We start from the raw sequence: 11,308 nt of genomic DNA on the forward strand, positions 1-11,308 counted from the left end.
CCCTCCTGGTCTTTGTCTCGGAGACGGACGAACGACACCGAAGGAGACAGCGAGCACGGAGGTTCCTGGTTTGGGCGAGGATTCGAAGGGTAGGAGGCGTTCGTGGAAGGGGTGGTTGTGGAAGAAGGAGAAGGTGAGGGGAGGAAGGGAGGGAGGTCGAGAAGGGAGGGAGGAGAGCGAGCTTGAGCTTGTCGAGTTGGAGGAGCGGCGAGGAGTCGAGAGGCAGAGCGGAGGGAGGAGGACCTGTAGAGTTGAGTTGTTGAGTTCGGGAGGAAGAGAGAAGGTTGGGCTGTTGGGAGAAGAGCCGAGAGTGAGGAGGAGGGGAGGGAAGAAGCGTCAAAGGAGGGAAGGGAGGAGGAGGAGGTCAGCGCGACTCGTTTCCTTTGAAGCCCCAACGATCCCCTTGAAAATCTTTGCCCAACCTCCTCCACTCCTCCTACCATCCACCACTAGTATACGAAGCTCCTAGGAACTCCAACATTGTCCAAACCCCAGAGAACATGCACCAGCAGCAGCTCGGTAGCGGAAGTGAGGAAGGAAAGGCGGAAGGAGGCGAGGTCGGACTTACGAGAAGAACGAACGATAGCGAGTAGGGGTAGGTGGGATCGAATGGGGTAAGCCGTAGGAATCTATAGAAGGTGAGAACGAGAAGATTGGGTCAGTACAACAGATTCTACGGTGATCGAAAAAGAGGAAAGCTGAGGAGAGGGAGGAAGGATGCGATGGATGAGGAGGAGCAGCCGTTGTATATATTCAGCTCGACTTGAAGGCTCGAGCCTACTCTATACATACATCCTGGTATCCCAGTGAAACTCCCGTCTATATATCGGTCGAAGGGAGGGAGGGAGAGACATCGAAAAGAGGGAAGGAGGGCGGGAGGGAGGGTGGAGAAGGAGCTCACCTGAACCGAGCTGAAAATCTCCTCCCCTACTAGATCCCAAGAAGCGAGCAGAACGGAGAGGTGTGCTGGTGATGGGAAGAGTCCAAAGAGGTGAAGAAGGGAGGTGGGGAGGTGCTGTGGTAGAGAGTGGGCGGAGGTCGAGGTCGTCGTTGGGGAGGAAGAGGGAAGTCGAGCTCGAAGTGCTCGTCGTTCAAGAGAGGTTGCCTCCGTTCTCAGTGGGTATACCAGTAAAAGTTTCGGTTGAAGGCTTAAAGGGACGAAGTATACATCCGCTCAGGTTTGCCCCTTTAAACGAGAAGATTTTCTTGTTGGCGGCTTGAGAATCAGCATAGGCGAGGCGAGAGCGAGCTTCGACTTTGAGCTCAAGCTCAAGTGCATTCTTTGTCGGTTCACCCAGCAGGCAATTTTTCAGCTTGAGCTTAGCTTATTGGAGGGAGTCATCTCAGGAATGTATAGAAGGGCTCCACCATCTCAGATGAGCACTCGCCCGTCTGGAGTATACATCAAGAGAGCGCGTCGCACCGGCCTTCCCCGCCCGGTCAGGCCGGCCCTGAGATTGGACGACGCGAGACTGATCAGCTCTCCCAGCTGCAGGTTTTCACAGACGATCTTAGCTTTTTGGTCCATGAAAATTGCCCTTAGCTAACGAGCAACGACCTTTTTTTAGATCAGCAAATTTTGCACTTTGACTTTGGGCGCCTCGGCCAAACTCCAACCTGTGGCTCTCCTGAGAGAGAAGATTTTCACTAGAAGCTTATTCCTTGGAACCAGATGGGCGGCCATAGGTATTCGTGATCTCCAGCTATTCGGACATCTACGAAATGGGCTGGAGTATACAGGGGGAGCTCAAGGACTGGGCAAGGAGGAGCGATGAGCTCGCCTTGCTTCCTCCCTTCGACTAGATCGCTTGACTGAGAGAGAAGCTTTTCACTAAAAGCTTATTCCTCGCATCAGAGATGGCGGGCATATACCTTCCTTACCTCCAGCTATTTACATGCCGAGAAAACTGCCTGGAATATACAGGGTGCTCATGAGGGGAGGAGAGAAGAGGAAGAGCTCAATCGGCCACTCCGTCTTGATCGCTCGTCCCACAGAGAAGTTTTTCACTGAAAGCTTATTCCTCGCAGCTGCAGGGGCATTCATAGGTATACTTGAGCTCCAGCTATCAACGTACCAAGAAAACGGGCTGGAATATACAGGGTGCAAAGAAAAGGAGAGGAGAGAGCCTCCGAAAAGAAGTCGCGGAGGTTGGCTCGAAGGGAGGGTTAGGGTTGGACAGAGGCCTCGCGCCGATCCTTCTGGAGGGAGGAAGGTTTGCTCGAGAGACTCGGCCATCTGATGCGTTACAAAGAAGGGGTAGATCTACCGCTTGCCACCTTCGGATCGTCTTTCGGGCACCGGGGAGAGGAGGAACAGGCCGTCAAAGTCAGTCGACATTTGTCGACTTTCGAAAAGCTCTGGTGCGCTTCGTCGACATTTTCGTCGACATTTGTCGACTTTCAGGGCGCACCAGGCTCTGGTGCGCCCTCTATTAGGTTAGAGAGCTCAGACGCGTCGGTTTGCTCGAGGAGGGCGAGAACGGGGGAGCGGTCGAGAGGTGCTTTCGGCTGGAAACTGTGAAGCTTCCCAGTCTCGTCCTTCAACGTCCAGACTCCCTTCTCCCAGTCAGTAGACTTAACTCGAGAAGAGAAGAAGTCCATTCCCAGGATAAGGTCATACAGAGACGTCAAAGGAACCAACTTGGCCGACACTCGAGAACTAAACGTCCCCAACGAAACTCCCACCTCCGCAACCTCCCTCCTTTCGACCACCGCTCCCAACGCCGCTCGCACGAAGAACGGGGATCCTCCCTCGTGAATCCTGACTCCTGACCCATCCCTCTTCGCCCAGACCTCGGAGATGTAGGTCTCGCTCGCTCCTGAATCGAAGAGAACGTTGGCACGACGACCTTGGACGAGTCCGGAGAAGGCGACGCATTGTCGAGCTGGCGATTGTTCGAGGGCAAAGACGAATCCCGACGGATGAGGTTGGAAGGAGGAAGGTAAGGAGGTGATGTCGAAGGCGACCGAGGACGAGGTAGAAGGGGTGGGAGAGGAGGGAGGAGAGGAAGGAGAGGGAGGACGCGTTTCGGCTTGCTCGTTGGAGGTTAGGGTTAGGGCGGAACTGATCGAGGAGTTTAGACTGGTATCGAGGGATGAGGGAGGCGATGAAGAGGGCTCCTCGTTCCTGATTGAGGATGGTGTCGTTCGTCGAAACCAAGGAGGGAGCGAGGAGAGGGGAGTTGTTGATGGTGGTGAGGAAACGACCTGCGAAGGTTTCGACCGACTCCGTAGGCAGCATCGAGAGCTCCTTGACCTTCTTCCACGCCTCGACGCTTCCCAGCCTCGGCTCCCACCTCTCGCTAACCAGTCGAGCGAACTCCTCCCACGAGCTAGGCTCTCCCTCCGACGCGACTCGATCCGTCCACCACTGCCTTGCGACTCCCTCCAAGAGCAATCCTCCACTCGGGACAAAGTACTGATCTCCGATCCTCCTCTCTCCGAAACCAACCCTCAGCTCCTTCAACCAGTTCCCAACTCCTTCTCCTCCTCCAAACCTCGGCGCGTCCTTCCAGCTCTTGTGGATGTCGAAGCCTCGGGAGTCGGAGGAGGGAGGAGGAGAGGATGACGAGATTGTTTGAGGAAGAGGGGAGAGGGAAGCATGCGGCCCGGTTGCTGCTATTTGAGGAGTCGGAGTTGGGTAGGGGTTGTTGTTTGGTTGTTCGGAGGGAAGGACGGTCGACGTGGAAGATTCGAGAACCGTTGAGGCGGCGGAGGGACCTGCGAGACCTTGAGGAGGACCGTTGACGGAGGAGGAGGTCGATGTTGGGTAGATGGAGGGGAGGTAGGGACGGCGAGGAGTGGGACGAGAGGGTGGGAATCCGTGTTCGAGCCGTTCGCCGACTCGAGCGAGATCTGACTTGACGACTTCCCCCCAAAGCTCTGTGAGAGCTCCCGACTGACTTGACTGCTCGTCCTCCACCCTCTGCAATCTCCCTAAGATCTCCTTCATCCCAATATCGATCCCTCGAACGGTTTGGAGGATGGCAGCGAGGGCGTCGACGGGTGGCGAAGAAGAACGCTCTCGAGCGAGGAAGGGGTTGTTGGACGAGCGAACCGAAGGCGAACGAGAGAAGGTGTTCCCCCAGAAGTTTTCGGGCGAGGAGTAGTTGGATCTCGAGGAGGACATGCTGAGGAGGGGAAGGTGAGGACAGTGGAGGTGGTGATGAAGATTTGATCCTTTGAACGGGGTTCGTTTGACTGAAGGAGACTTGGCTCGCAACCAGATGTCGAGATGCTCAACTAAAAGAGAGAGCTAGGCTCAGTGCTTGAACGACACGAAGAAGAGGGATCTATAGAGATGTTACTAACCTAAAAGAGAGAGCTAGGCTCAGTGCTTGAACGACACGAAGAAGAGGGATGGAGGAGAACTAGCAAAAGGAGGACGAAATCTAAGAAAAGGGAACCAAAAGAGTCCGAGACTCGACAAAAGGGAGGGTTGGGGTTGGACAGAGGCCTCGCGCCGATCCTTCTGGGGGGAGGAAGATTTGCTCGAGGGTCTCGGCCATCTGATACGTTACAGAGAAGGGGTAGATCTACCGCCTCCCACCTTCGGATCGTCTTTCGGGCAAAGGGGAGAGGCGCAACAAGCCGTCAAAGTCAGTCGACATTTGAAGGTCGCGATGCGGTTCGTCGACATTTTGACCCCAACCCTGACTCTAAATGTCGACTCAGTTGACATTTCGAGGCGCATCGCGGCGCAATGCGCCCAGAATAGGGTTAGAAAATCTTCTTCCGGGGCTGTCCACACCATTAACACTAGTCCTACATATGGAGATGAGGTAGGTATGCTCGAAACAAGTATCGAAGTAGATGCGCTCTTCCATAGGTGTTTCAAAGAAGAGGCCTTGTACCCCTGGGATTTTGCCTCTACTTCCCAACATTGATGCAGGCTGGAAACCTTCAGAATTTGTACTATAGGCCTGCAACTGCTAAACTACAGTTCGTTCCTGCACACTTTTTGGGCTGGAGCACTCAGAGGGTGGCCACTCGTCCGGCTCCTCTCCCTCGACGCGTCTGGACCCTCACCTGGCAGGATTTCTCCTCTCTCACCGGGAAACTCTGAAAATTGGCCTGACCCTTTGGAGAAGATATAAATCTATTTTCTGACAATTCTTGAGCCGTCGGGTGCCAATCCTCTAGCAGTACCATGGGTCGAAGGGCGAAATCAGGCTCCAGTTCAACCGCTCACCACGTACCAGAAAATCTATCTCTGGAGCTGTCCACACCATAAACACTAGTCCTACGTATAGAGATGAGGTAGGTATGCTCGAGACAAGTGTAGGAGTAAATGCACTCCAACATAGGTGTTCCGGAAACAAGGACCGCGCCCAATTGTCTGTGCCTCTACTTCCCAACTTTCACTCAAGCTAAAATCCTTTAGACTAAGTAGTTCACACCTGAAATAGGAAAACAACATTTCATTCCGACATCATTTTGTTCTTGCGGCGCTCAGCAACCGGCCGCTCGTCCGTCTCCTCTCCCTTGACGCGCCTTGAGCCTCCATTCCTCCTCTTTCACCCTCCCTTCGTTCGCAGAGCCTAACTTAGAGGAAAAGGTTGCATTTTTGGGGTAGACTCTGGGACGGTGTCTACTAGGTTAGATATGTTAGAGGAGGAGGGTCAGCGTTGAGGTCAGAGTGAGCGAAAGAGGTTGGAGCAACAAAGCCTGGACTGACCAAGGTCTGGCTCTTTGAAGACTTGTGAACTTCTGCCTCCACCTTGGTCATCCTAGTCCGTGAAGAAGAGGTTATGAAGAGAGGTGGGAATCTGCAGAAGGCGAAGGGAAGGAGGAAGGAGAAGGGTGAGCTCAAACTCCAGCTCATTCACCACCTGCTGTCCACCTGGGATTGACCCAGCCACGTGGCGCGTTCGCCTGAACCAGGGGAAGCAAGGCTCACAAATGTAGAGAGGGTTGAGGGTGGTGGATGGAGTAGGAAAGGAGACGGAAGGGGAGAAGGGGAGCAAGCTCACTTTGACTGCGTAAGCTCCAATCTTCTCTTCTCCTTGCTTGTTCTTTCTCTGACTCTGACTCTCCTCCTGCACCCATCTCTGCATCTTCTTCTCTTCATCCCATCCACCCTACACCAACTTCCACCTCCCTCAGTCTTCTCAGTCTTCTCAGTCTTCTTCTCGTTTCGTCACCTCCACCTCCACCTCTCCTCCTCCTCATCTCCTCTCCTTCCTCTCCTCTCCTCTCCTCGCTTGCATCCAACCTCCCAATCACCATGCGCACCCTCCATCCTCACGTCATCAAACTACAAAACACCATCGGATACAACGCCGCTCGAACCCGCTTCTCCCAAACTCCTTCAGCCAAAGCGAAAGCTCTTCCAAAGCCCGTAGGTCGCCCGCCAGTCTCCAAAAAGCACCTAAAAGACCCTCAAAGGGCGCTTCGACGAGAGAAGGAGGCGGCTAGGAAAGCTGCTGAAGCTGAAGCTGAAGCAGTCCGAGCACCGAGGGACCAGGACCATGCCTCTGACTTTGAGGAGGAGGAGGAGGAGGAGGAGGAGGAGGGAGCAGAGGAAGGAGGCAGCGGTGGGGTTGAGGAGGAGGAGGGAGCGGGCTCGGCTGAGATGGAGGTCGAGCAGCCTGAGGAGGAGGAGCAGGCAGGAGGGGTAGAGAGGTTTGAAGAAGACATCGAGGGCCAGAAGGAGGAGGAGGGAGGAAAAACCGAGGTCGTCGTTGGGGTGGTGAAGGAAAGCCGAGCTTGAAGTCCTCGTTGGTCGAGACGGTCCGCCTTCGTTCTTAGTGCGTATACCAGTAAAAGTTTTGGTTGAAGGCTTAAAGGGACGAAGTATACATCCGCTCAGGTTTGTCCCTTCAAACGAGAAGATTTTCAATTCGGCAGCTTGAGAATCAGCATAGGCGAGGCGAGAGCGAGCTTCGTCTTTGAGCTCAAGCTCAAGTGCATTCTTTGTCGGTTCACCCAGCAGGCAATTTTTCAGCTTGAGCTTAGCTTATTGGAGGGAGTCATCTCAGGAATGTATAGAAGGGCTCCATCATCTCAGACGAGTACTCATCCATCTGGAACCCTAGCCCTTCACGGATCGAGCGTTCCAGCTCGCAGGAACGCCTCGCATACCGTTAGCGTACTACGGTTTCCACTCAAGACGATTTTTTTATTCTGGATAGATATGTAAATTTGACGCGTTTCCATGGAGAGTCATGTCCACAGGGCCTGTCGCCCGATCCTCACTCCGCGCGTTGTGATCCTTGGTCGGTAACGACTTCGAGCACTCTGCGTACAGCCAGGGTCTGACTCCGGCACATCTTCACCTTGCGGCCGTACCTTGCACTCATGTTCCACACATCTTTTAAAGCAGCCTGAGTCGGTGGAAGGACAAACGGACGGGTGGGAGGTGTTTGGCCTTTTCTTCCACCTTGTAGCCCGAGGGATCAAGAGACCGAACCTCGTGGGCCGTTGAAAAGAAGTTTTCTCGGGTACAGTTTGCGTACACTCGCACTGTTCGAATCGAGTTCTCAAAGAGGAAGGAGAAGTAGGGAGCAAGGGCGAGAGCTGGTCTGCTGCTTCCCAGATCCGCCGAGACAGGAACTGGTAGCAAAGCTTGGGAGAAGGACCTGCGCTAGGTACCTGCTGGCACGCGGTGCTGTCGACATGTACACAGGAGAATGTCGAAGCTCTTTTTACGTGAGCGCTCCGTCTTCGCTGTCGATTATCTCCTTCCCTTTCCTCCAAACCGCTCGCCTACTCTCTCCTCTTTCTCCTTCGCTGTCGTCTTAATTAACAGCTGCGATGAGAGGCACAGAGAGGGAGGGTCGGTCTTACCCTCTTAGACCCCCTTGCAAGAGATGAAGCTCCTCATCGTTCTCTTCTCCCTCGTCCCTCCTCCCTCCAAGACTCCTCCGCCTGCGATGGGCGTCGTCGATGTCTGTATCCTCCGACAAGGCATTCGTTGTGCTGCAGGGTGGCAGCCCAGTTCCCGTGTCGTGAGCCCCGTTTCGAGCTTTGTGGGTTCCGGTTCGTGATCGAAATCCCTCCGGTCAGTGGATCTTATGAGATATTCGGGAGCATCCACGTTGTTTTGTCGCCGGTTAACCCTAACCCTAACCCTATCTGCCATTTTGTTGGAGGAAAAGAGAGGGCGAACAGCGGTCGACTGTGATACTTCCTGTCTGCGGGTCAGCACCTACCTACCACTCAGAGAAAGCGTCGCCGTCAAAGCCTCGTTGCTCGCTGTTTCTCAACTCGTTGCCCTGTCCCCTTCTGCTCTCACAGAAGAGGAACTCGCCGAGCGTGTCTGACTTTCTGTCATCTCTGTTGGGATCCCTTGATGAGGTCGAAGGATCGAGTTCGTTTGGAGTCTCGCCCATCAGCAGCCAGGTTGCGTTAGTTGCCTTTCCTCGTCGAGGATCTCCCGTCTTGTTTTTCGGCTCTCCCGCTCTTTCACTTACTTCCTTTCCTCCTTTTTAGTAGATAGAGAGCTGGACTGCCGCAACGTCTGTCTGATCATCATCACTCGGATTCTTTGAGAGCCTCCCGGAGGAGCCCTCCGCGGTCGAAGAGCCCAGCCGTATGGGTCGCTTTTCTCTCCCGCTTCCTACTCGCGCCAATGCTTGCAAGACTTTGCTTTGTGATGTCGCCTCCCACTCATAGCTACTGCTGAAAAGGCAGGCCAGCTGCTTCCTTCTTTGAACCTGAGAGAAGCAGAATGAGAGAGAGGAATGAAAGACGCGTCGTGAGGTTTCCCCTCGAATCGAGCCGATTGTGCACCGTTAGACTCAACATAACTGACTGAGCAGCTCTCTGGAATTCGTTTTCTAAGAGAACGTGCAGAAAGTCCAGAAGGTATGTGGCTCGAAGGAAAAAATAATAATGAGAGTGAGAGAGACTGAGAGGAAAGAAAATTAAAGAAACCGCCGCCGAAGCGTCGTCGCAATCGTCCTTGGACTCCCGAGTGATTGATAAACGCATGGGCTCAAGGAAGCAGGGGATCGGGGTGAGAAGTAACTTCGTTCGATCTGGACAGACCAACGACCATAATCACACTCAGGGCGGCGGGCTACATAACTCTGTTGGAGGTGGAGCTTCTGCCTACCTGCCACAATCGACCAAAGAAGAGCGATCTCGGGTCGCGTTCTCGTTTTCTCTCTCTCTCTTCTTTGTCCCTGCTCCGACTGTGTCTCCTTTTCAGCCTCATCAACTGGAATCATATCACCGTCTGTTTCAACGCGAGTGCCGGATTGAACGTGTGTCTCAAAAGTAGAGAAGGACACCTGTCAAGCTGGAGCTACCAGTCCTGCGGGTCTCTACGTCTGTCGAGGTTTCGTCGGGTGAGTCGTCTCTCAGGTTCTCTCTTTTCCTCGCTCGTCACGTTGCGTCGCGTCTCCGTCTCGTGTCTGACTCGAGTCCCCTCTGCTCTCGTTCGGCAGTATCGGACAAGCCATGTTCGGTCAAGCCATCGCTTTCTACAGACCTCACTTGTGAGCACTCTCTTCTTCTTCTCTACCATTGCCAAGCCGAGGGAGCTCTCGCTCGTCGGCGCTCCTCGATCTCGTCGCGTCCTTTTGTTCGCTCAGACTGGTGCAAGAAAGAAGAGCTCGCCAAGCGAGTTGGACTCTTCATCTCTGCTGGATCCCTCGCCGGACCTTTCGCGTCCATGACTAACAGCAAGATCCCTCAGTGGAGGATCCTCTTTCTCATCGAGGGAATCCCGTCTTGCGCGTCCGCGCTTTCTCCCTCTTTCTTTCTTCGTCTTCGACGAGGCCTATACTGACACGCTTCATCTCATCTCCTCTCAGTCATCTTCGCCATCGTGGACTTCTTCTGTCTCCCCGATCAACCTCACGTCTTCAAGTATCTGAACGAGGAGGAACGAGTCATCGCTCTCACTTGACTCAACTCGAAGAACTTGTGAGAGAGCTCTGTTGGAATCGATAAGAAGGTCAGCCACCCGCTTTGGCTCTCACGCTGTCAGAACGACACTGACTCGCCTTGTTCTTTTGTAGGCCGTCATCCGCGCCTTCACCGACTGGAAGACTTACGCTGTCTCTATCGCCTACTCGTGCATGGACCTCGGTCTCGGATCCGTCTCTGCTTACCTCCCTACCATCATCAAGGGATTGGGATACACCAACGCTGAGGCTCAGGTCAGTCTCGCTCTTTTTTTGCGACGCGTCTCTTCCTCTCTGATCCTTCCTCTCCTTCCACTCCCCCATCAGCTCTACACCATCCCACCCTGTGCCGTCTCCCTCATTTTCATGCTCATGGTCACCACCACTTCGGATCGATACCAGCAGCAAGCGATCCCAGTCATGATATTTTCTTCTCCTCGGAGTCGTGAACGTGAGCTCGTCTTCCCCTCGTTCTTCCCTTTGGTTCATTTTCACCGCTAACCGAACTCTCAACTTCGCCCTCCGCTTCAGGGTCCCTCCTTCTCGGCGTCTTTCCTGTATGAGCAACGGAGGGAGCTGTTCGTGCTCGGTACCTCGGATGCTTCTGCGTCGTCCCTGCTGGATACACCGACATTCCTTTCACCATCTCTTGGTAGGCGGGGAACACTGGAGCACAAACTCAGAGGTAGGTTTTTCTTGAGAGTGAGTTGTCAGTCCTTTGATTTGCGCTTTCCTCCGCAACGCGTCGCCGCGTCTCTTTTCCAAAGTCGAAGTTGTGGACGAGCTGATCCGCTTTCCTTCTTACCGCATCTCAGTGCTCAACACCATTGAACAGTTCGTCTGCCTACCCCTCAACTTCTTTCTCTCTCTCTCAACCCAACCTGACCCATTTGCTCTTCTACTTACGCCATCCTCGCCACCCTCCTCTTCCCCTCCGTCGAAGTTCATCAAGGGCGCGTCCATCAACGTCGCCTTCCAAGGTTTCGGCTTCTTCATCACTCTGAACATCTACTACAGGACCGAGAACAACCGAAGGGATGGGAGGGAAGGAGGGAGGTCCGTCGCGCCTCGTCATTTCGGTTCTGTTGTTTCTTTCTCTCGGACTGCTTTCTTTGGCTGAAGGACCAATTCGATTTGTTGACTTCTTGTACAGGCCTGCTCCGAGAACTAAGATTGACGTGGTGAACGATGACGATTCGGCGGTTGGTTTTCGCTACACTCCGTGACTTTCTTGTTTTCGTCGCGTCGTGTTGCCCTAGTTATCGAATTCCCTCTCCTTTCTTTCTTACTTTCTTTCTTTCTTTCATGAATACGATGGATGTGTCTTGCTCTGTATTTCCTTTGACTACTCCAAAGCATGAAACGACTCTTCACCAATTCGAGCCAGAAAGAACAGGAATGAGAGCGGAAGAGGATGATGAAGAAAGACGAAAGACGCGCCGTGATGGGTCGTC

General features: G+C 53.8%; 1 protein-coding gene across 1 annotated transcript; it reads left to right on the forward strand.

Annotated features, from left to right (window-relative positions):
* Positions 1–6,183: 6,183 nt before the first annotated feature.
* BDY24DRAFT_445432 (uncharacterized protein) lies at positions 6,184–11,080 on the forward strand (the record flags this gene model as incomplete). Its single annotated transcript, XM_076644919.1, has 12 exons — positions 6,184–6,616; positions 7,797–7,893; positions 9,224–9,293; positions 9,393–9,443; positions 9,631–9,684; positions 9,762–9,873; positions 9,969–10,109; positions 10,182–10,271; positions 10,386–10,506; positions 10,670–10,692; positions 10,798–10,910; positions 11,008–11,080. Exons 1-12 carry the CDS (start codon positions 6,227–6,229, stop codon positions 11,078–11,080), a joined length of 1,335 nt encoding a protein of 444 aa, XP_076491950.1. The 5' UTR covers positions 6,184–6,226.
* Positions 11,081–11,308: the final 228 nt, after the last annotated feature.

The sequence above is a fragment of the Mrakia frigida genome, assembly GCF_051309035.1.
Source record: "Mrakia frigida strain ATCC 22029 unplaced genomic scaffold BDY24scaffold_73, whole genome shotgun sequence".
Taxonomy (NCBI): Eukaryota; Fungi; Basidiomycota; class Tremellomycetes; order Cystofilobasidiales; family Mrakiaceae; genus Mrakia; species Mrakia frigida.